At 43.7% G+C, this 25,038-nt stretch overlaps 1 protein-coding gene across 8 annotated transcripts in view; it reads right to left on the minus strand.

Annotated features, from left to right (window-relative positions):
* FLNB (filamin B) overlaps positions 1–25,038 on the minus strand; it is a 71,781-nt gene that overhangs the window by 28,788 nt on the left and 17,955 nt on the right. For all 8 annotated transcript variants that reach the window (XM_056501445.1, XM_056501441.1, XM_056501444.1 and 5 more), the window contains exons 2-19: positions 17,912–18,160; positions 16,805–16,902; positions 15,770–15,917; positions 12,606–12,724; positions 11,815–11,892; positions 11,046–11,208; positions 9,581–9,778; positions 7,758–7,895; positions 6,512–6,638; positions 5,860–5,996; positions 5,310–5,503; positions 4,877–4,990; positions 4,232–4,375; positions 3,769–3,892; positions 3,360–3,520; positions 2,728–2,818; positions 2,347–2,516; positions 204–321 (exon numbers count right to left, since the gene is read on the minus strand). In XM_056501445.1, the coding sequence (XP_056357420.1) occupies positions 204–321; positions 2,347–2,516; positions 2,728–2,818; positions 3,360–3,520; positions 3,769–3,892; positions 4,232–4,375; positions 4,877–4,990; positions 5,310–5,503; positions 5,860–5,996; positions 6,512–6,638; positions 7,758–7,895; positions 9,581–9,778; positions 11,046–11,208; positions 11,815–11,892; positions 12,606–12,724; positions 15,770–15,917; positions 16,805–16,902; positions 17,912–18,160 (2,571 nt within the window). The remainder of the gene's footprint in view (positions 1–203; positions 322–2,346; positions 2,517–2,727; positions 2,819–3,359; positions 3,521–3,768; positions 3,893–4,231; positions 4,376–4,876; positions 4,991–5,309; positions 5,504–5,859; positions 5,997–6,511; positions 6,639–7,757; positions 7,896–9,580; positions 9,779–11,045; positions 11,209–11,814; positions 11,893–12,605; positions 12,725–15,769; positions 15,918–16,804; positions 16,903–17,911; positions 18,161–25,038) is intronic.

The following is a 25,038-nucleotide window of genomic DNA, read 5'->3' on the forward strand; positions in this document are numbered from 1 at the left end:
AAAAAAAATCTAAATTGAAATTCAGTCCTCAAGACGACCACCTAAATAAGTGTAGTCAAGTTATAAAGTTGGAGTTGATTGATCCCCAGCTGTAGCAAGTTAAAAAGGAGATTGTTTTTGCCTGCTCCTGTTCCAGCAGGACATTTTGGCTATCATCCAGACTCCAGAGACCCTTCAGAGGCTTCCAGCCCACAGATACTTACTGTTTTCAAGTCCATTGACTCTAACTTTGCTTAGGTCTAGAGGAGCAGCAACACCCACTGTGAAAGGGCTTTTAGGGATAGGATCACCACCGTAAGTTACCAAAACCTTCATTGGACCCTAGTTGGAGAATTTACATGTTAGCTCAGTTCCTCACTTCACACAGACACACCAACACCCAAGCAGTACATAACCACATCAATTAATCTATTTTATCTGGCCACAGCCAAATTTACTTGTTTATGGCCACTAAAGCTCTCACGCCACTGCAGCTCTTCAAAGTACTAAAAGGTTTTTAGTCAATACAGGAAGAGTAAAAAAGACAGTTGTCTCCAAAGTTTAGTTAGACTATATTCAAGCTGCCTGGCAAAGCCTCCAGCTCAGGCTGGCTCCCACCCTCCCAGCACTCAGACCCGACAGCTGAATGAATGTCCCACTGCTCCAGACCAGGTATCCCCTTCCACCACATGGAGAGGCCAAAGCTAAGACTGCAAAGAGGCCGTATTATTACAGCATGTGAAATACCAGGGGTTTAAGCTCTACAAGTCAGAAAGATTAATGCTCTTGTGTATTTTGGCTGGAATGCTGCACAGCCACGGCAAGCTCCAGCCCATGATGTGTGCTCCTTTTTTCTCTCCTACCACAGTCCATATTGTAGCTATATTCACTGTTTGCTTACTTTTCATTCTTGGCTGGTTCTGCTCCCAAGTGAAATAATCATGGATGTTTCATGCAAAAGTGAACAGCTTCCATGATTATTTTTAGTTGTTTTTAGAAAACACACACACGGGTAGCTGTAGCAACACCACAAGATAGATAAGGTCAAATAATAGCATTAAACTAAGGCTGCTTTGCAACTGACGCTGCCCCTCAGGAATTTAACTACCATCCTTCCCCTGCTCTGAAGAGTTCACACTCGCATTCATAAGCTACTGCTTAGGAACCTGAGGAGGACAGGCTCCAGGAAAGACTATGTACCCCCAGCATGGAGAGACAACAAAGTTACTCTAATTATTGAGTAGTCTATTTTCATCTCTTTTTAACCACTGCTATCCGCGGGTATCTCCTGTAAGCCCACACCTCTTTTACGTCCCATCGTACTTCTCCAGATGGAAGACCCAAGTGGAAAACCTGGTTTGGCCATCCTGGCTTCTTTCACCAGCGATTTTCAGGTGAAACACAGCAATCTGGTACTGCTCATGAATGCATGGAGTACAGAGGAGTACTCCCTTCTGCATACCAACCCTGACTAAACAAGCCAAAGCCTCTCCAAACAGGCATGCTAGCCATATCCTGAGCTCATGTAACCGCTTTATCAAAAAATAAACTCTATGTTGCTTCCAAGAATTCTGAACCAGCATTATCAGCTAAATAGTACTGCAATCTTCCTTATCAGTTTCACTTTTACATAGCTCCATTCAAGGAAGCTGGGGCAGATGACCTAGCTGTGCATTTGGTTGTTCAGGAGAAAAAGAGCAGCAAAACACTTTCATCTCAGAACAAGAGCATTTAGGTCCTCAGAAATAAGAGATCTGTGCATTCTAGTGTTTAGTGGCCCTTTACAAATGTACAAGTGCAGCATAAGGAAAAATACTTCTAGTTATTAAGAGCTCCACTTTCAGCTCTTTAATGGTTTTGCTAGAGAGGCACCAACTTCATCACTTGCCTACAGGGAACTAGTGCAGCATCACTCAAACTCTTCTTTTTGTCTCTGCTCTAGTTTGCACTCCAGTCCCTTTGACACCAGCAGCTTGCTAACAGACAGCACACCACAACCCCAACTCTGTAGGACTGCAGCAGCTAGAGCAGCAGTCAGCTCCACTGTGGAGTCTGGGAAGGTTTGCCACCTTTCTTCTTCAACTGATAAGGTACGGAAGGACGATGTGAGCTGTGTGCTACTGCATCAGTATCTCTCCTTGCCATAGAAAAGAAAGCAATGGCAAGCTATCAATAACTACACCAGAAAAACTGCATTACAGCTTTCCAGTTCCCATTGTGCTGCAGGTGTTAGGGATCCTGGGGAACAGGATACCCTGGCAAGTTTTTTCTGCTTTTTTTTTTTTTTTTTCAGGTACTAAGGAGGAAGGTCATTACACTACAGCAACATAAGTTGTTCACTCTTGTACCAACAGGAGTTGGACCTACCTGTTGTATCGGTGTGTACTTAATAGTGTGGGAATAGTCATAGTTGTCAATAATATCCAGATCCATCACTGCCTCTCCTGGCACTGAACTGCTGAACTGCACATCCAGTGGTGCTTTTCCAGCTCCCTTGGTGAACACAGTGAAGTGTGTTGGTTTGCCATTTTCCACACCTGAAGAAAAACGTCAATTCTAATTTACACACAGCTCAGAAGCATTCAGAACCAATAAAGCCCAGTCAAGCAAAATGCCAAGGGAAATGCATTGCTTGCAACTGCCTGACACCCCATCCTGCTGCTGCATCCCAGCAATGCTCAGCCAGGCTGTGACCATCCTGCTCCTCATGATCCAGTACTGACCACACTACATGTACCCAGCTCTCACCAGTTTTGTTCAGGCCAGGTCCTTCAGCTCTCACTTTGCTGGCATCATGCGAGGGGTCCACTTTAACTCTGAATGGGCTGGCAGGAATTTCCTGCAACAGAAACACAACTCCAAAAAATAACCAGGTCGCTCTTCACTAGCCAAATTTAAACAGATAATAATTTTAAGATAATTCTGCTCCAATTCCAGCATCTTGAGTAAAATTTCACCTCACTTAAGCATTGCCTTACTGAGTAGTATAATTTAAAATACAGGGCAAAGTTAACATCTGGAAGTTTCTCTCTCTCTGTCTTTTATCTTTAAGGAAAACCTTTTTTCCCTACTTTTCGAGGAAAGTCACTTAGGTTTTTTAACTTTAGAAGGCAGCCTTGCCCCACCAGAGACCACACTCATCACGCCAGCGCAACACATTACTGAAACTTCAGTGTCCCCAGCCAACTTGTCTCACTTGCATATATGCAAATATTACAAAAGAAGTTTCCGTTTTTTACACTATTACGGAAACGGTGACCAAACCAAGTGCACGTGAGCTGAGGTGAAAAGAGCCAGCTGTGAACTGGCAAATGCATGGTGATCAAAGAGCAGATAAACAGATTCTTGAAACATCAGGCTACAAAACAAAGATTACAAACCTCTCCTGCAAAAAGCACTTTAATAGTGTAGCGCCCGGCAGCAGGTGGCGAGTATTTCACTGTGAATGTATCATTAGCATTGTGGATGATGTCAAAATCTATGTCCTCTTCCTCACTGCTGACCACACGAGCATCACACTTAATTCCAACACTGACATCACCTAGGAAAAGCAAGTGGAGGTTTTGCTACTGGACAGCACACACATTGCCAGCCAAACAGCCAGACCATTCCCATTTCTAGCTGAGTCACCATGTTAACTAATGTAACAGATCAGATCACAAATCACTGCAATGTTTTGATTCCCAAGGTTTTTCCACTAAATAAGGAAAATCAGCATAGAACAGTACATTTCCCCTCCTTACACGACCTGCAAATCTGATACCACAGAACAGCCCAGACTGCTTTTACCTTCTCCTGCATCTGTGCAGTCCACAGTGAAGTGGGTCGGCTCACTTGCTTTCAGGCCAGTTCTCTCTACGCCAGGTCCAAACACTTTGACTTTCTGAGGATGACTCCCTTGACCTATAAGGACCTACACACAAATTCACCAGGGTCAGAATCACACATCTGTCACACTTTGAGATCATAGTCAAGTCAGAGCAGTGGTTGGAGAGGAGCTATAGGATAATAGACACAAATGAATGGCCCCATATCTCCCAGGCTGCAGCTGGGCTGATAGAAGACCACCACGTGAGCTTGTAAAAACAGAAAGATTTATACAAGTGGATAGATTTGTGAAAAAAAGAAGCAGAAGGGCACACCTCCTTGAAGTTCATAGAAGGGTTTTATCATCCTAGTTGTACAAACAAGTAGTTGTGAGCACCAGTGTTCTATTTGACTAGAACTAAGAACTATTCATCTCTGTACTTACCCTAAATGGGCTATTGGGCACATTGGCTCCTCCCCAGACAATAGAAATTGTATGTTTGATTGGTTTCACTGGCACATAGGAGCAGGCAAACACACCATCAGGCTTACTCTTCATCTGGATCTCAATAGGATTTCCTTCTCCATCCTAAAAAGCAGTAATACAAGCAGAAGGTTCAGGTACTTAAAAGTGCTTGCACAATTTCAACAGCCCAAGGCTGTTCCAAAATGTGTCGGTTTTTTTCCCAGAACTGCAGCTCAGAAATACTGAAGAAACATGCAATTTACACTCTTGTAAGTCCTCCTCATCTAACACTTGCTCATTCATACACCATCCTACAACACATAGAAAATTCACAGGCTCAGAGACATTTCACTGCTTCCAAATGACAACTCAAGGAAATTACACCTTGCTTTGCTGAGGAGACTCCAAGTAAGGAAGCAAAGCTAAGTACTTCATACACTTCAGAGCAGTCACTTTGTCTTAGTTGTTGCCTGACTACATTACACAGATCAAAGCACAGAGCTTTGACTGAATTACACATCCCCAGAATTAAGTGGTGTGTGAGTAGAAATACTTAAGGCATTTTTCTAAACAGTATTAAAGCCCTTTTGCTGCAGTTTCACACAGCTGCCTTTGGGTTTTTACCTGTGCATACATCTTCAGAGGTGCTTTCCCAGCATCCTTGGTTTCAACTGTGAACTCAGCAGGATTGTTCACTATACAGCCAGTTCTCTCCAAGCCCGGGCCATAAGCCTTCACCTAAAAGAGCAGCTCAAGAGTATTAGTTTGCAGTTCAGAAAGAGAAACAAAACTAAAGTGATTTATGCATGAAGACCTGCCCCCCTCCACAAACCCCATGAAGCATGCGATACTACTTCAGCAAGTTTTCATTACATTAAATCAAAACCACAACAGTGTTATTAGAAAAAGCTGGGGAATATCTGGCTGGGTAGTGTCTTGGCAAATTCAGAGCTTTAAGCAGAGGCAGCTTAAGAGTCTGCTACCAGACTCTTTTAGAAACATCTCTACTGCAGCTACATCAGACATGCTATGCCATGAGTGAGCTCCTATGCCTCACCTTATCCGCGTTGAAGTCTCCTGAAGCTGGTCGAATGAAGGCCATGTAAGGGCTGTCTTTTATATCCTCATCATCACACATGATGTGCACAGCATATTCACCTGGCTCTTTGGGCCAATACTTCACATCACATGAGCCATCATTCTTGTCATCACACTCAATTTTAGCCTGAGAAGGGCCTTCTATTGCAAAGCCTGAAAAAGGAACAAGTAGGTTCCTCATGTTAGGTTTGTGGTAATTTAACACCACTTCCACAAATGGCTTTTTGTTAGCCCTAACCATGCCTGATCTCTCAATCATCCTTCTTCAGCAACACAGGAGATCATTCTCTTCTGGATTTCATCCCACAAAACCACAGATTAACACTCTCCATCACATACACTCCTGTCCCTAGGACTTGCCTTTGATACCCTGATAGATGTTTGTGTTTAGACCACAACATCTCACAGACACGGCTTTTTTACTGTTGGGAAACCTATTGTTTCTCATGAGTTCACTGCTAGCATTGCAAGATAGAAATATTTCAGGGAGACTAAGTCAAGTAACATACCAAGAGAGCCAACTTCTGTGCCAATGGACTCGACCACAAAGTCAGCCGACTTGCCCACAACTCCCTCATGCAGTCCTGGCCCCCAGGCTCGCACTTTCTGAGGACCTGCTTCATGACCCACCTGAACTTCAAAGGGGCTATCAGAGAAAAATGAAGCATGGTATTAGAAATGGGGACAAATATAGCATCCATGTTTTCCCCCAGGCATTTTAATGAGGCTTTACACTGGATTTTCCAAATTAATAGATGCTACCATGTGGTGGCACAGTGCGCAGCAGAGAGGTCATCCAACCCATCACCATCTTCCACCACAAATCCTGAGTGTCAAATACTTGCGCTGCTTGCTATAGTTGTGGACACTAAAATAATAGATATCTTCAAAATCTTACAGCAAAGTCCAAACTGCATGATCCACCACGTTTTATTCCATTTTTTACTCATGATTTTGCGTTAGAAAGACTGATGCAAATCACCCTTCAGAGCTTTGTCAAGTTGCTGCAGCCTGAAAACAGGCTGCTAAAAATAAAATGTTACAACAATTTCCCACTAACTTGTCTCCCCAATGCTTTTTAAAAGCACTACTTTAAAGCCCACCAACTACACAACCCACTGAAGGACACAGAAATGCCCAAAAAAGCTACTTTTCACTCACCTTTTTGGGATGTTTTGTCCGCCCCATGTAATTGTGACAATGTACTTCCCTGGTGTGGCTGGATAATATTCAAATGCATATATACCATCCATAAAGCCTTTTTGTTTCACCAACTCCTCCAAGCCCTCTGTTGAAAGATCAGTTCAGCATTGAACTTAACAGTTTCCATCCTGCTTTCAATTACTTAGACAAGTTCATGTTTTCTAGTATTTATTTTAGCTTGCAAGAATAAATTTCTTCCACCAGAAAAAAAAAGGTCAGGTTATAAGGGAAGTTAGTTCTAGCTGCCCTCTAGGACAAAGACAGCAAACACTTCCAGAAGAAATACAGCAGAAAGTATTTTAAGTTACCAGACTTAATAAGTTCCCTTGTGTTTTATTTTCTTAGTCTGCAGTATGATGTGTGTCATATGTTAAAACAAAAAAGCTTAACATTTGTCAGACTTTGTAACCACAAGTATGCAGGGAATGCCTACTTTTCATTTTCTTCAAGATGAAGAATTTAGAGAGAAAAGCTTAATACGCTAAAATTTACATTGATACGTCTGTTGCTTTCCCCCCCAGCCTCACAAAGCCACACAGTCAGAGCTCTGTGTGTGTGTGGAGGAGGTGAAGGCAATACAATGCACCTTTGAATGCTGCCCCAGGTGGGGGGAGGTGGAGAGCTCAAAGTACCACACAGGGACTGCTGCTGGCAGTGCTCCCATCCTCCCAGCCCGCCAGGCAGAGGGTCACATCCAGAGCTCAGGACCAAGGGATCTGGGCATGCATCCTCACAGATGGTCTCTGTCAGCCTACGGGCTCCTTTCCTCCTCTGCTTGTGTGTCCAAGCAGCTACTGCCACCAGGAATACTGCTCTGAGCCGTTCCCAGCTTTATGAGAGCAGGATTTCCATTTTGCCAGAGATCCTGCTGTGTGACTTGCTTCCACAGATTGGATGAAGATGGAGTGAGTACCCATAAAGCTTGGAGGACACAGCAGGCAGATACATGCATCACCTCAGTTTTACTAACTGATGCATTCAAATGGAAAGAACTAAAACCAGATATAATCTTACCCAGCCCTGCAGATCAAAACCTCCCCAACGGACACAAAGTACCAATAAACCCTTCTGAAATCTGACTTTTTGTACAGATTCCATCAGTTCCATCAGAACACCACCTCCTTCCTGCTCTTCCTTTTCCCAGGCTCTGCTCCTCCCCCTTCTCCAAAACACACGCACAGCACAGATTCCCCCCAGTACTCACTCGGCCCCTTTATCGTCACTCCGAGATCTCCGCTCCCTGCTGCTCTTGTATCAACCTTGAAGTCGGCTGTCTCCCTGATACGGACGCCCTTGGGCTGCAGACCTCGACCAGTAGCACGGCACGCGTTGGGGTTGCAGGCTGCAAGGCAACTTCAGGCATTACTACTGTCTCTGATCAAAACATACAGGTAGTCTAGCCAGCCTGGGACAACCTTTGGTTTAATGTTGACTCAGGGCAATCACAGCTTTAGCTTTCAGCACAAGGTTATAGCATTAAGGCAGACAGACGTGAGTCTGCCCAGCTGCTGTCTGTGCCCCCTGGCTTTTAGGCAGCTGGGCAGTCAGTGCAGCCAGGCAACACTGACCCCCTCCAACACCATTTTTTAGAATGACTGCAAACACTGAAGCCCTGCTGCTTTCCAATTCAATGCCAGTTATCAATACAAGACTTCTACATAACTATCACGTAGAGATGTTTACCACAGACACAATCTTCCTGATGTCTTTTGCGTTGAGGCCCACTGCAGTGTGGGGTGAAGGGTCCCTTTTGCAGATAAGCCCCAGTGAACAGTATTATTTTGCTGGTCTTTCAGAAGCACCTGACTGGGATAACTGCTATTAGCAAAGTTGAGTTTTGCCTGTGCTTTGTTAAAAGATGTTACATCAACCCCCACCCTGCTCGTCACAGTTCACACTTTCACGGAAGCAAAGTCACCAAGCCTCTGCAGACTGAAGCAGGGTAGGGCAGGAGGGTTATACATGGCTTAGACTTATCTTGGCCTCTTTACTCCAAGCACTTCTCTGGGCCTGCAGAGTGGCTACAAAAATTACATGCACTTAGGAATAGTTTTCATTGCACAATTCCAGCAGTCATGAGGTTTTTAACTGAGAGGTTTGAAGAGACTTACAAACAACCACAGCTCCCCAGCACTGTAAACCCAACACGCATTTTCCCCAAGCACGCCGTGCTTACAGCAGGAGCACAAGTCTGCCAAGCAGCTTGCTAGGTTTTCACTCATTATACAACAGCTTACAGGTTTTCCCCTCATCCTGCAGCAGCCAACATCACCCCGTGTCCTACACCGGACGGTGTGAGTGGGGACTGGGTGCCATCTGCCAGCTCTGAAAGCTCAGTGGGAACACACAGGAGCGCGGCTGACGTGGAGTGGGAACAGCTTGCAGAGCACTTACACAGCTGCGTCAGGCAGCTTGTGGTTAAGCCAGTTTCACTGGCTGGGTCACACAAAGCTTCAGTTCACTTGCAACTTTCCTCCCCAACCCCAACAAAACCAAAAATCCTTTTGGCTGGAACAAGCTGCAGGCTAGAAGCTTACAAAAAGCAAACATGACGGAGCATCCTGCACACCTCTTACCAACTATGAAGCCATTAGCAGTGAAGTCCAAAATTCCACAAATGGAGGGTAGCTCAGGAGAGATGAGCAGAGATCTAAAAGCATAGGAGCACGTAAGGATGGAACAGAAAGCAAATTAGGTGTCCGTTAAGGAAGAAAACAGTAAATATAGTCATTTGAGGAACAAGGGTGGAAAACAGCAAGACACTGCATAGCTGCATAAATTACTCAAAAAAATCCAAAGGCCAGCTTAACATTTGTAAGTCTAGGCAGAAAGGAAACTAGCAACAAAAGCCATATTACTGTTAGAGAGCACTGGTTTAGCCTGAGAGTACTCAGGTGACCCACTGAAACAGGACCAAGATGTTGAAAGGCAGAGAGAATATAAAAGGCATGATCCAAACATATGCCGTGATCACATCCAAGGAGAAAAGTGGCCATCTACATTTATATGCATTTTTAAAAAACATACCCTCTCCAACAAGAACAGTGCAAGGAGTTTTGGGAATTGCCTCCCCAGCAAAAGTCACTTTGACAATGTGAGGACCAGCTTGAATGGGTTTATAGGTGCAGCGGTAGACTTGGTTGCCTTTGTCTTCCACTACAACTTCAGCAAGGCTTCTCCCCTGAGGATCCTCCACTTCCACAATCACATCACCCACACCGGCACCTGCAAAGGAAACAAGCCCAGCTGAGCCTTGGCTTCTCCACCAGCAACAGGCAACCTGTTTCAGACTTCCACCCGCTGTCTGGGCTCAGCCAGCCATCCTCTGCTGCCAAGTCTAGGCACAGTCTCTGTGTTCAGCTTCTGCTGACAGCAATCAAACATTTGAGCAGGGAGTGGCAAGACAGCATGGTGGCATTCCATGAAGTCAAACTGTCAGGGCTCTGCTGCTTCAGCCACAGGGTTTAATAACATAGTACTGAATATACTACAGCCTGGTCACCCTATGCATATCACCCTGTAGCACCTTTATCATAGATCAGCCCACAGCTTTACCAGTCAGTTCAATCTCTGAAGCTTTGAAGTGGTTTAGATTAAGAGATTGGACAAATGAATGCTGGTCTGACAAGGATCCTGTCTGCTGGACTATATGTATTCACTTTTGTTCAGACACCTGCTCCTCTCACATTTTATTCAACTCATCATAAAACAAAATCAGTTTTCTATACACTTTCGGAGGCCAGACATGTCTTTACATGATTCAGCCCACTCCCTCTCCCAATTAAAGGCTGAACATAATACTTCCCTCACTACAACCACATTTAATTTTATTCCTAAACTCCCTCAGGCAGAAGGTAATTTCAAATACGCTACTCAGCATATTTTGGTGTTTAAATGCTACAAGTAACTGCCTTAAGTAGTTTCACATTGTTCTAAATGAATTAACATTTGTAGCATCTTATTGACTCATTCCTCTAGGCTACAGCATTGGCCTAATAGCAGGTAACAAATAATGTGATGGAGATGCCCTAATGAAGATAGTAGCCCTCTAATAATTACCACAGAGGTTGAAACCAGTTCATCATTGAAGTATGAACTCAAAGTAGCACTGCAGCAGGTTCTTTCTGTAGAGCTAAGTATAGAACACACTACACATTTACAGTTTATCCTTCACATTTATGTTCACTATGTCACATTCCTGTTTAAAATGAGTCAGGGGAAGAAACCAGCCAGGAACTTGACTGCTGCCATCCAGAAAATTCATGGCAAATTTCTGGGTCAGGCTTAGCACCCTCTTGCCCCAGCTCAGCTCTGCACTTCAAATATTTCATACACAGCTGAAGCCTTTTGAGGAGCCTGGCTGTTATTTCACCTCTGAGCTTGATGGGGCAACAAATCCTCATCCACTTCTCAGCTTTCTTATTTCTCCAAGGCCTTGGGTTCTTACATTTGAGGAAACTGCAGGGCTTCCATCATCATTCATCCTGCTTACCTGCTGTGTAGAGGTCAAAGTAGGTAGGTTTATTGGCAATGTTTCCTGCAGCCTCCAATCCCGGTCCCTTTGCTGTCACTTTGCTTGCATCTCCCTGGGCTTTGTCAACATTCACTTCAAATGGGCTCTTTGAGATGTGCTGCCCAGCAAACAGGACTGAAACCTAGAGACAGACAGCATCAGCTTAACTCACCGGGCAGAGGCAGAGCTCAGATCACCACCAAATAGCCAAGTGCAGGGTCAAGCACCTGCATTCCTAACACAAAGATCTCCCTCAGAGGTGAGGGACCATCCATCCCACAGCCCTCATCGCATCCATGCTAACTGCTGGCCACCTTCTTAAAGTTCTGTTGATTACAGTGTCAAGCACACCAACATGGAAGCTTGAATCAGAATCCAGCAATAAAGTGGCAGCAGATGTTGCATTTTATCTTTTCAGGATAAAATATAACCTTAAGAGATACCTTATAGAAACAACCTGCTGTTTTCATCTGTGTCTCTGTGACAACCCACAAAACTGGCTTTATGAGTCGAACAAAGCAGCCCAACTGTAGCACTTGATACCCAAAAACAAATGCACTTCCTCCCTTTCTTTCCCCTTTGAGAAGGGAGCAGCCCAAAGGCCAGATGGAGAACTAAGGCCACATCAATTTAACTCTTCTTCAGGATGCCTGGCGTGGCTCTTACCCATCAGTGAACAGGGAGCCCTCAGGGGCTCACGTTCACAACCAGCAGAGCAGCATGTCTAGCAAGAGAACACAAAACTCACCTTGTGAGGTCCAGTAACCCTTGGAACATACTGTACTGAGTAGGTCTTGTTTTTGTCACTGGACGGCGTTATCTTTGCCTAGGAGAGAAAAACACATTCATCTTCAAGCTGTACCCACGCACGCCAGCTGAACTCTTTACTGATACTGCAAGCTATTTCCAGAGTCAGCAATGTTAGACACTTGCTGCTGTGAGAGCAGGGATCCTTGCTATCCCCCTCTTCTCACACGGAAAAAATCCCATTGGTTTTGTCTTTACAAGAGAAGAAGCAAGCCACCTTCTCCCCACCCCAGCCCTTTCCTTTGCTGTTAACTGCTCTATTGAGGCAGGCCAAAATTGAGGAGACAGTAAGTCCAATGTACAGCTGTATTTTTCTGGAATGCTGTAACATGATCAAGTGGAACACTTGGATGAGAAGTTTCTATAAACATTAAAACCAGCATTTTAACTCAAAATGATTCATGGCTTCTAAATAGTTGATTTAGCCATTCTTGTAGAATGAGTAAATGCAGACAGTGATTTAGTGATGTATGTTATCCAAAAGCAGGTCAGAGTGTACTTGGCCAGTCAAGCAAAAGCTCTTCAACTACTGGACACTGAAACTGTGTTGCTTAGTTGCAGGTATAACTTTTTTCCAAGGCAATTATGAAGAAAAGCTTGAGGCTTCTTGCACTTTAGATAAATGGTATTTTGCACTTTCTTTATAGATTACTTATTTGTTAAGAACTCACTTGAGAAAGATGAAGGTTACAGCATTCAGACCAGTCTGATTTTTCCAACACTTAAACATACCTCCTCTCTGTTTCCTTCTGGATCTTCTATGAAGACCATCAGGTCACCCTGCCCAGCACTGATGGTGTCCACTGTGAAGATGGCAGGCTGCTTCACCATGTTCCCATGAGGCTCAATCCCTGTGAGACAGATACAGAACAGCACATTAGCTGCAGCCACAAAACCTGGAGGACAGTTTGGAGGCTATCAAAAAGTTGTCCAACCCATTCTCCCTTGCAAGGCATCAGAATCAGTTTCCCCAGACTCCTGCATATCATGTCTTTACTCTCTGCCCAGAGCATGATGCTCACAATTTAAAAATACAAGCATTTTTTTAAATTGGTTGAATCATTGGCACACAACTCATCTTACAATCTCTGACCAAATCAGGAACCCAGCTGCTATCTGGATTCAGGTGAAAGCAAGCTTACCCCGACAGATACTGAGGGTTATCCCCACTGCTGGCAAGTGCAGGGCTGATGCTGACAGCAGGTACGGTATGTGCATCAGCTGCTCTTTAGGAGCTGTTCCACACAGCTAAATGCTTAAGAGTGTTGCACCACAGGATGGGTGACTAGAGAGGCAGGAGAGAAATTCTGGGAAGCCTTTGGGTGAAGGCATTACCCTAGAGCCAAGGGTAAAAGACTTACTTTAAGCAAGACAATTTTTATCTGTACTGCCTCATCTTACTCCATTTTCAAAACCCAGCAATACAGATAGTGCTCAGATGTATAAATGGCATGAAGGAACCTCTTAAAACTATAAAAATCTTGCTACTCAATGTGGTTTCCACTTAACTTTTAAACAGCTTCCTTATTCTCCAGCACAGGGCCTGCTACAGCATGCATTTACCAGCAGGGTTTCATCATCTCCCTGTATATAGTCCCAGGTCATGACATCTGTCATGGTGGTGTCAGACTGAGTGGGTGGAAGAACTTCCCAAAGTTGCTGATTCCAGACTAGCCCAAACATATACCCTTCCGTCCAAGGCAATTACTCCTTGGCTGATTCATAAAACCGTGGGCACTACTGCTCTGTAGCACAATTAGTGGAAAGTGCAACGTCTGATAGATTATAAAGGAAGTGGTTGTGAACAACAGAATTCCTGAACTTGTTTATCTTCAGAAAACAGTAACTTGAGAGTAATGCAAGGAAGATGATGTTTTTGCTAGGAAATCTGAGCATTCTGATAAGGTGTTAACAATTGACATATTCATTCTTTCAAACTAAGCCCTAGATTATCATCTAGCTGAAACTGCTATGAATTTGCTCTGTGTCTCTCCAGTCCATCCCACAAGCATTAGAATATGGTATTGAAGTTAAGTATCCTGCCTTCTGCAAGCACAAGGAGAAGGACTGATTATCCTCTTCTGAGGACAATTTTAGCCAGGACACCATTAGTTACAACACCATCTTAGCCTACACTTCATCTTCTAGATTTTACTATCTGATCAGTGGTCTGCTTTGGATGATTAAATGAGTACTCCTAACACACAACTCTGTACATCCCCCCTCAGGCTCATTTTGCACCAGCTCTACACATGGCTATCCTCAGCACAAACCCCCATGGTGCTCAGGATGGTGTGCTACAGCTAAGACTCCTATTGAGAGGTTATGAAGAGCTTACATGAAAACGAGAATAAAAAGAGCTAAGACTGACCCACTTTGCACTTGACAGTCATCGTTTTCTGGAAGCACAAAAACCTGTTTCTCACCTGCCCAAAAGACCCTGCTCAATCGAGGACTGAGCCCCTTGCTGCTGGAGTCACCTTCAAGTTCTGACATATCTTAGAAGTTAGAATTACCAGTTAGTGTATTTAGTGACTTTGTTTTGGCAATTAACTTCAGGAAAACATCAATCTTTCAAGAAGAGCCACTCACTCTAAAGTAATTTCCATTACAATGGCTCTAGAGCAGAATACACATGAAAGCAGACAACAAAGTAATTCCAGTTTTTGAATGAAAACATGACTAAAGCCAGACTTGACAGATTGAGTCAGGTTGATCAGTCATTTACACATTTGGGACCTGAAAAATGTGTCAGTCTATTGTGGTTTGCTGTGGAAAGCACCAACAAAGGACATAAACCCCAAGTTGGATAGGTGCTAAACCCACTCTGATTGTAGCAACTGCTCCTAAGTGAATAAATAAAGCCCATGTCCCTTTGTTCCACTAGGTAAGTTTTAATAGAAAATCAAGTTAAAAAAAACCCAAGCAAGTAAGAAAATCAGAAAAAAAAAAGGAAAGTTTTGTTTCTTTCCATTTTACTCTTGTACATCCAATTCTGAAATGCACTCATTCTAAAAATCTTGAAGGGCCAACAGCAGCCCACAGATTAAAAAAAAAATGAAGATGGAATGGAGAGCCAAGTGTACTGCTGAAGAAATGTCTTCCAACATACCAACCATATTAAAGGTAAAAATCTGTTACTTATGCAGTCGTGACTGCACCAATCTAGAACAGAACCTCATCAATAGTTATATGAAATTATCAATTTAGAAGGTCAGCTAAAAAACAAGAATGCCTACATAGATCTGCAGTTGCCTAAGCATCTATGGACAATCACCAAATTCAGCCTTCAGTCCTTCCAATCAGTAAATAAGGCCTTTGCAACAAAGGCTCAGCACTATTTAATGTCTCAAGGGCTACCAACCCATCTTTGTACATGTGCAAGGTATTGAACACTACCAATCAATTCAAGTAAGTAATTTAGAATTAGCCCACTCTAACACAAATCAAGCCTGGGAAATGGAAAACAAAGAGCCTGCTCAGAGAGACAGTGAGGTGATGAGGTTTTTCTTCTTTTAAGGAGTGCTTTATCACATGAAGCATTCACTGCTAGATGATCACCCATCAGCAGCAATGCTGCTGGCCTGAATTCCACACCAAGGTTGTTTTAGCCCCATGCTACTTCTTACTTTAGCATGCTACTTCTTCCAGCTGTGGATGGGAGGCTGGCAGCTTGCAGAACAGGTTCAGACTGGGGAATTTACATGTTAGAACTAGGAGTGCCTTTTGGACTATATCCATGTATTTCTGAAACCAGGCACCACACCAAGAGTATACAAGTGAAACTTTGAAGTCAGTTAGTTACAGTAGGTCTGAAGTTCAACATAAGCAGAAAACCCCACCCAGCTTTCTGAAGAGTTACTGCTCCATGCAGCTTCAGTTCACTAAGTCCTTACCTCTGCCATAAGCTCTTGCTTTCTTTGGATTCAGTTTGGGTTTTAAAGGAGCTCCTGGTTTCAGCTTGGCTTTGGGGAACTGGGACAGGTAAGTCATCACAGAGTGCTCATCCACATCAGGGTGGATAATTTCTTCAGGGGTAATAACCTGAAATACAGTGCAATTAAGCATATTGTACCAGTGCTTGGTTACCATGTGTCAACACAGAAACAGAACCATGACAGACTTAGATTTCAAAACTCCCACATGCTAATGGGATTTCTCACATTTATTTTCCCTTTGATACAAACAACATCATTTATTATCTCAGGCAAGAAAATCAAGAAGCTCATTATTACCGCAGTGTGGTTTGGGGGCTTTTTGTGCCTTGATTACTAGGGGTTCTCAGGAGACTGCAACAAGCTTAATGGTATCAAGGCAAGACAACATTAGTTACATTCCCCTTGAAAAGTGACATGAGGATAATCGATACTGAAATCGATTACTATTAGTAATTCATAATCCTGCATGCTGCAGCTCTGAACTGCAAAGTTTGCAAAGTAAAACTTGAGACTAGTTTCTTTTCCTGCTCCCACAACACAAGCTGCTTCAGAGACTTCTGGAATTCTGTCCAACTTTATCAGAATTAAAATAACCCAGTTTGTAAATACATTGCTCTCTGTTTGAACATTATCATCACAGGTGATTTCTTAAGCCAGTAAGTTTTTCTCCTGTGGAATTCAATGCAGCAAAACAAACTCTCTTCATGGACTAACATATCAGGCACCACCACATAAGCCCTTTCCTCCTACTTTACATGCTGCAACAGCAGCTGTCTTCAGCAGAGAGACACCTACACAAAATCTTATAATCAGAGCTCTGAAGTCTAATAATGTGTGTTTCATTACAGTCCACCCTTTCTCAGGCAACTCTACATGAGTTAACAGTAACTTTTCAAAGCATCCAAACAGCTTCACCTGCCTTCCTCAATTTAAACTCTAGCAAGTCACAAGGCCAAAGCTGGCCACAGGCAGCCCATGTGTTGATGGCCTTACCTGTGGCACACCCAGCCAGTCATCCGCCTGCTGCATGGCTTCCCGAGCATTGTCCACAGGCTTCTTCGGGTCCCAGGTCTCCCAGTCAGGGCACAAACCTGCAAGCACATTTCAGTTGTTGCGTGTTACCTGCCAAAGTGCTTCTCTAGCTGAAGAAAACAAATATAAACTCCACATCCCCCTGTGTTACACTGCTTCACAGAAAGACATTCAGAGCTTTGCAGAAGTAACCAAAAGAAGACAAGCACATGCTGCTCACTGAAACAACTCCAAGACAACAATCAAGTGTAGAGTCATAGAATGGTTTAGGATGGAAGGAATCTTTAAAAGTCATCTAGATTGAACCCTCCTGCAATAAACAGTGACATCTTCAACAGAGCCCTGTGCAACTTGACCTTGAACATTTTCAGGGGGGAAACATCTACCATCTCTCTGGGTAAAACTTGTGCAAGATACTACTCTAAATTTAGCATAAATACATCTACCATCCTTTATCTTTCACTGGTTCTCTTGCAGCGTATTTGGTAAAGAAAATTTCAACCGCTTGCCACAGCAGCCCAGATTGCATCAGATGAGCACCAGCAATCCACTTGCAAGGGTGTTTTATAAGAAGATGAGGAAATTTTGCCTTTTTCACACTTCATCAAATTATTTGCTTTAAGCAGCTCAGTCTCAGCTTGCTAAACACTGAAGCTTCAGTTATTGTGCAGCTTCTGGCTGCTCTGTGCTCCCTCTGCAATCCTACTTCAGGAGAACGCATGAAGTCTCCCACTGCACCCTGAAGTTGAAAGGTTGTTGGCACTTGCCGTGGGAACAATCCTTTCTTCTATTTAAGAGCCAGCATTTGTGCCTTTGTCCCTTGCACCCACTACAAAACTTAGAGTGGCGCCTCCCATAATGCAATCACACATTCTGCTACAGGCCAGAATTTCTCTTGGCCAAGAAGTTTTCAACTTGCTGCTCCCTGCAGCTGGTCTCTTTGGACTCTTTTGGTTTTCTTGAGAGCCTCATTCCAGTCTCAAGCTCAGCAATGAAAACATCCCCCCATAGGAAGAGCAGCTATAAGGATAACAAGGAAAACACTGGCCATCAGAACAAAGGACTTACCTGGAGCACAGCTGTCAACAAGAGCACCCAGTGCTTTGCCATCCTGCCAGTTCTGATTAAAGTTTGTGATTGGCAAGTAAGGAATTTTGTTCTGGATCCAGCCCAGCAGCCTCTGCTTAGGGGTCTGCTTCTTTGCATCATCATCACCTTCATCCTCCCATACTGGCATAGAAATGGAGTAGTGAAGGATAAGGGTCCATATCAGGCCAAGGATCAGCTTCAGGTTTCCATCAACTATGGCTTTACTATCTGGAAGACAAAAGACACACAACTGATTATTTGCCATTCTGAAGAAAAGAGGTGTGTTTTTAACACAGTGTGCCTGCACTCACGCACAGGTAATCAAGGACAAGAAAACCAACCCAGGTCACTGCAGGCATTTGTTCAGGTAGACACACCATTCCTCACAGGAAGCCTTAGGACAAAAAGAGAGGAGTCAAAGGACTCAGCGCTCTCCAGCTGTCACTTGCCCTTCTGCTTTACGATCTTAGCTTAGGAAAAGTGGCAGTTTAAGATCTCTGGTATTTTGATTTGGGTAAGTACCCCCTGGTATTTTGTAACAACATTTGTATCTTATGAAAAAAGCCAAACAGCATGTGATGGGGGTCAAAAAAACAGCATCCCAATAGGCATGAGACACTCCAGGGCATAGATAAAAGCATCATTTAGGAAACAGCATTTATATACAGAAACATGTCTCCTAGATACATCAATAATTTGCCTTAAAAACAGTAGGGAAGAAAACTAAGTGCTGCTATGTAGTAAAGACAAGCAAATACAGAATTTGGAATTGGTCTGCACATATCAAGACCTCTTATGATTAGCAAAGTGGGCAGTGGAGGTCCATGGATGATCCTTTGCACCATCACACAAGACACCCTCCCTTCACACTAGAGTTACAGAAAAGAATGCAGAGTTACAAAAAGATTTGGCTTTTCCATATCATGCTCCAGCTTAAGAAAAATTCGTCACCAGAGTGGCTAGGCTGCTGTTCTGCTTTAAGACACACTATAGAGCTAAGTTTAAGGCTGCTGGTATCAAGATCCCACTTTTGTAAGCAATGTCTGTGGGGGCAGGATGCCTTTCTGCATCAGTTTGGCCTTGTGAAGTGACCATTACAGTTTTGAGAATTTACATGCAAGTTACTTTAGCTTTAATGAGTCACAGATTGGATGCCCTCTGTTATAATCAGCACTGTTACTTTTGCCTTAATGATTTTTCCCTTATTATCCGTTATTAAACTTAAAATTTTGAGGAGCAGGCCTCATTTCTCACACCTCCCTCCCTTTGAGCTTGTTGCTGTTGCTCAGGTTGTATTACACTGCTAACAGCTCCAGTTTTATCAAGCTCACCCAAACCAGAGCTCTTCTGCAACGTTTCAGGATGCTTAGCCTCACAGTTCCTCTTACGCACAGCGGAATAACAATTTCAAATGCAGTTACAGCACCACATTTTTCAGTTCTTTCCTCCATTTCCAGTGCAAACTGTTACAGAAGTCCCTTTTCAGCCAACAGAAGTTACCTGGAAGCTTTTGTGTACTCTCCAACTCCTGCAGCAGATGCTGGAGTAAAGACAATAACAGCTGTATAAACTCCCTTTCATGCCACCACAATTATTATACAGGAATCTTACAGAGTACTAGCTAGCAAAGTAAAAATGCTCTGTAACTGGATTGCATTCTCCAGTTCACATTCAGAGTGCTAAAGTCTTGGAGGCAAAGTCCTCCAAGGTGACACTCCCTGTGCATGCCTTACCTGCTCCTCTTCAGCTGTAGAGACCACAGCAGCAACCCAGCACCATCTTATCAATGCAAAAAGATCTACTAACTTTCAAAACAAGTGATTATACAGAATAGTAACCAAGAACAGTACTCACCCTTTAACCTAATGCTCTGGCAAAGCAGTTAATATTTACATGGTTTCACAATAGAGCAGTATGTTCTAAAGAGATAATACTGTAACTTCAGACCTTGAATGGCATTTGGACTTTCTGGGTAGTTAGTGTCTGGTTTCTACTTAGATTTTATTCATATCAGATTTTTTAACATCAGTTTTGACTAATCTTACAGGATTACGATATATGTCTGCCACTTGCTGCTTGCTGCTGATTGCACATCCAGTCCAAGATACACAATAGATATGGGGTGATTAAGCCCTACTGGGTTTTAATTACAGGTTCCAAGGTAAAAGTCTACATCACATAAACAGTGGGTCTCCTAGCAACAACTAAACAAGCCCTAGTTACCCATTTCTGTCCTCTTTCCAGCTGAGCTGCAAACTGCTCAGTGCCTTCCCTCCCCAAGTGCCAGCAGCTCCTTCATCCCACTCCATGGCACAACCACCAGGTCACATTGTGGTGCAGGAGCACACACACCAATGGCCAGCCCGGCTCTGCTCCAGAAATGTCTCCAAGCCTCAGTTCCAGATTTATATCGACATCGGCATTTTTACTAGAGGGACACAGCGATGATTTAGTATTCTACAAGGAAGCTCATTTCAGAAAGCTATCCAGCATTTCCAGGGAGGAATGCCAGCAGGACAGAACCACCTTGAATACAATGCTATGCACACATTACTCGAGATAAAGAATAGCTCTTTTCATATTTATAGCACATAAAAAATGTCTATATGGGCTTGTACTGTGATTACTGCAGCAACCAGCTCTGTCTTCAGAGCTTCCCCCAGTACCCCACCGCCCTCTCCAAAGGCACAGCTGGGCTGTGGTCCTTGACCTGGGGAAAAATAGCCTGTACAGGCTTTACAGCAAGAGCAAGAATATCCCATCTCACCAGCCTCACCCAGAGAGGCTGGGCACAGGGCTGCTGCCCTGATGACAGGAAAAGGTCATGACAGGAACAGGACAGCTCTTCCTCTCTGGGGTTGGTGCCATTGCCACGACTGCACTTTGTTAGCAAGCTCTCACAGCCTCCTAGCTTCCTGCCACGCATAGGGATCTCATGATGTAATTTTTTCCAAGCTAAGGAGGAGGGCTTGTCTGCTTTCATTTGGGGTGGGAAGTAAGGACAGAGAAGAACTCCCGGGCAGGACAGACCTTATCAGCACCCAGCAGAGCTGCCCGCATGCCCTTCTCACAGGCACTCCACTCCCAGCACGGGCTCACAATCTCTACCACTATATAAAAGAACCCTCCATGTTCAAGAGAAGACCAAAGTCCACCTCATAGCAGGCTTAGCTTCCACGCACTGCTGTAAAGCTCAGCTCTACCTGAGCACTCAGCCTCACCAGAGGAGCCTCTGATTTAGTGCTGCCTTTTTTATTAATTGACTAAAAATTTTCTGTGTATCTTGGGCTTTAAGATGAAAGTGGCAACCAGGAAGACATACATCCATTCAGGTCCTGTACAGGGAGCACAGAGCTGGCCCTGAGAACACTTTTAGTACAACCAAATTTGCAAGCATCCCCCACCAGCTCTGAGTGCACACTGTCCATGTAATACTGCCAGTGTTAGGATAGTGGAAAAACAATACATTCCAATGACACTTAAGCACCAACAATCATTACTGCAGGTCCTGCTTGTACCCCAGCTCGGCTGGCTTGCCACTGAATTCCCACCATTCCCTGGTCTGCTTCAAGACACTTTCTGGCCATCTCAGGCTGGAAAACAGATTACACAAACAGCAGATTTCCACTACTGCTTTCCTACAATAAAAATTACTTTTAGGCATACTTATTACTCATACAATCAATGCTTTACAGAGCCTTTAAAGTCATGCTTCTCAATTGCTCCGCTGGATCTCATAGTAAATTTACAAGATGAAGAAGAGATGCACACTTGTGGTCAGCGCTTCTGAACAGAACAGCCCATCCCCTTGACAATTCATCTCCACCACCCCCAGCTGCATTTGGCTTTCAGCTTCAATGAGTAAGGTGGACAGGAACAAATTGCCTGCTTTCAGCTGTGGAAGTGTGTTTACTCCATAGCAGCAGCCACATTTCTGCAGATTAAAGGAGCCCTCTTCATGGAGGACACAGACACTGGTCCCTGCCTTCGTGGGGCTTGAAGGAAGCAGGTTACTGGGTCTCATCTGCCAAGATCATTTAGCAGGGCTGAACCAACTCTTTACAGCATCATTGTAGATAGCTTTAATGTAACCCTTCTTGGAGAAAGCATGATCATTTGCATAACCTGCTTCATTCATGTTTATTCAAGTGCTTATGTCAACATCTGCAAGATGCCTGTACAGGTGTGTTAGAGAGCAATGGTCCCTGGTTCCCAGCAGGAGATGTGTGCTTTGGAGATCAAAGGTCCTGCACAGCTGACTCATGCCCACTGACAGCCCCACTGGAGTTCTACTTTCAAAGGGCACATTTTTAAGGAAAGTCCAGGCATGAAGCAGGAAAACATGACACAGGCCATCCCTCTTCCTTCACATTAGTATTTGGGAGGACTTTAGTTCAACTGGAAACAGGCAACTTTAGAGATGCCATCTAGAAGAGACAATGGATTAAGGGTTTGGAAAGAGGGCTTTGTACTGGTTTTGGTGGGTTTGGGGTTTTTTAATTATTTTTTTATTATTATTTTTATTAGAACTAGGAATTTTGTAGGAGTGATATGCAAGTTCTCCTGCCACTCTTGCTATGGATTCCAAACTTTCGAATGCTGTAATGTGACCACTTTCAGACAGTCTGCAAGTTCTTATGGCTAGACATGCTGTCCTGAACCAACAAGAAGCAAAAACCACAAACATTCAAGTTCAGATTTAACACAAACCTTCCTTCCCACCTACACGGTTCAATGAGCATTTTATCTTCAACTCTCCATCTCCAACTTGCTTTCCTCCTCTAGAAGCTCCGATGGCAATCCAACATCAAGAGAATAGCAGCAGCCATCAGCAAGATGCATCCCCCATTCAGCTGCAGGCAGGCAGGAGCTGTCTGCAGGGCAGGGCTGCTGTCAGCCCACTGCTCAGGCCCTGCTGTCAGGGGGCACCTCAACATGATGTACATGGTGACTGCTGGGGAAAACCTGCCAACCAGACTTAAGCTGTTCTGCAGAATCAACAACAGTATTGAATAAGTAAGTATGCACTTTTTTAAAAAAAAAAAAAAAAAAAAAAAAAAAAAAAAAAAAAAAAAGGCATCTATATATAGCCTACAACATTAAGTCTTATGTAGAAGTATTCTGCTTCCTAGTCAGCTATTAAGTGGCTGCCTAGGATGGTGAAGAGGAAAACAGGCTCTACCAGAGCTCATTTGCTTCCTCCATCACACCTCTGAGTCTAGATTTTAATTCTTCCACTTTTATTATCCTATTAACTAAGTGGCAACCAGCCCAAAAAATGAATTATGGCAGTTCCACAGCCCAGCAGTACATACCACCAGTCTCAGTCCTGAAAAGGAACCAATTTTCAACTTCTCAAACTGATAACTGTTGAGCTATACTGAAATACTAACACAATATGTTACAGTTGGACTCCTACAATCACACTACTCCAAGCAAAAAGAAAGATGTTAAAGTGCCAGGGCTTCAGCTAAGAGTGTGACTAGTCTAAGCCAGCAATGTGACCATTTTGAGACTAATGTGTGTCATTTTTATAGCTTAGGCCACAAAAAGCCTCCCAACTCAACCTACCAAGTAAAAAACAGCCAATGCTTGGTCCTCTGCATTTGTCCTTATAGCTGCCCCAGCAGGCAGTGCCAGAATTGAAACCTGGCACAGGTTTGAAGCTTGCACATTTATCTAGTCCAGCCAAAATCCCTAAATTCTACTTGGAACACATGGCTTCAACAATGACCTTTATGAGGTCTATAATTCTACAATTGAAAAAAAAAATGAACAAAAAAGCATTATAAACATGTTTGTGACTAGTATCTTCTGCTCATGTGCAAGTCTGCTCTGCATTCAGATTAAGCATAAGTACCACCCAAATTGTGGCAATGTTCCTTAAACTCTGCCCTACAGCAAAGCTGCAAGTCATTCTCTGCTGGACAATTAGTGGAAACAAGCTACCAAAGCAGACAGCTTCCTTATTAAATCAAGCTAGTCATACAGACTTTGGAAGTGTTGAAAAACAAATGAAGGACTGAGAAAGCAGCTTTTAAGTAGTGAATTTTATTTTTTTTTAAATAGTTTCAAGGCTGCAGTCAACACATCTTGTTCACTATCTCACACAGCCACCTCAGAAGCTTTGCTGTTGCTTTTCACACTGAGATGTTAAACCACAACTAGCACTGATCTTTGCATCCACCTTTAACAAGTGGTCTTCCTTTTAATTTTTTATGTCATCCATACTTAAACTTTTGTTCTATTTATTATATGTAGGGAGAAACTAAATCAATGGTTCTCAATACAAAACAAAGGGGAAGTCTCACCAACAGCCCTTACTCTTTATTTCCAGGCATGGAAGGAATTTTGCATAGCACACACAAAGTTCATCTCAATTATGAATCAGTTATGAAGAGCCTGTAGGAATTTTAGATCTTAGTGTCTTTAAGTGTCTGAGTATCTCCCCACCATTAGTTATTCTCACCTATTGTTAAATAGCTATAGCAGCTATGGGACAGAAAAATTAGGCAATGATTAGGGCTTAATCTTCTGGAACAGAGAAAACACAGCGCTGAGCAGAGCCACATGCCAAACAGAAGTATGCAGACGAGATGGAGCTGAGGAAGCTGCCCAAGGAAATTCTTTGCTGAAGCATACAGTATGTGTTCACAGGCTTACTGTGCCTGCTAAAGACATTAGCGACATCCTCTGTAGGGATAATATGTCTTTAAATCAATTACAGGAGTTCCTCTGTGCTTTGAGAACATACTGCAACCATTTCCTCCAGTCTCCCTGAAGCCCAGGTCCACATCCCAGCTCTTCAGGGTCAGCACAAGGCTTGTGTTCTGTGGCATGCAGCCACTCACCCCATGAAGCACAGGCTGTGCCTATGGCACTGAGCTGGTTCAGCTCGGGCTGTGTGACCTGCCAGCCTCTCACTGCTCCAGTCCCACTGCATCTCTGCTTCTCAGCAGCGTTTGCAGGCAGTGCTGCACCTTCCAGGACAGCTGATCCTCAGCAACCAGCTTAGCTGAGTCTCCCCGGGCTTTCAGCTCACTGGCTCCCAGCTGAGCTCCCACACCCTGCCAAGGTACAGCCACTCCTCAGCTTCACTGATGAGC

The sequence above is a fragment of the Oenanthe melanoleuca genome, chromosome 12 (genome assembly GCF_029582105.1).
Source record: "Oenanthe melanoleuca isolate GR-GAL-2019-014 chromosome 12, OMel1.0, whole genome shotgun sequence".
In the NCBI taxonomy this organism is placed as follows: domain Eukaryota; kingdom Metazoa; phylum Chordata; class Aves; order Passeriformes; family Muscicapidae; genus Oenanthe; species Oenanthe melanoleuca.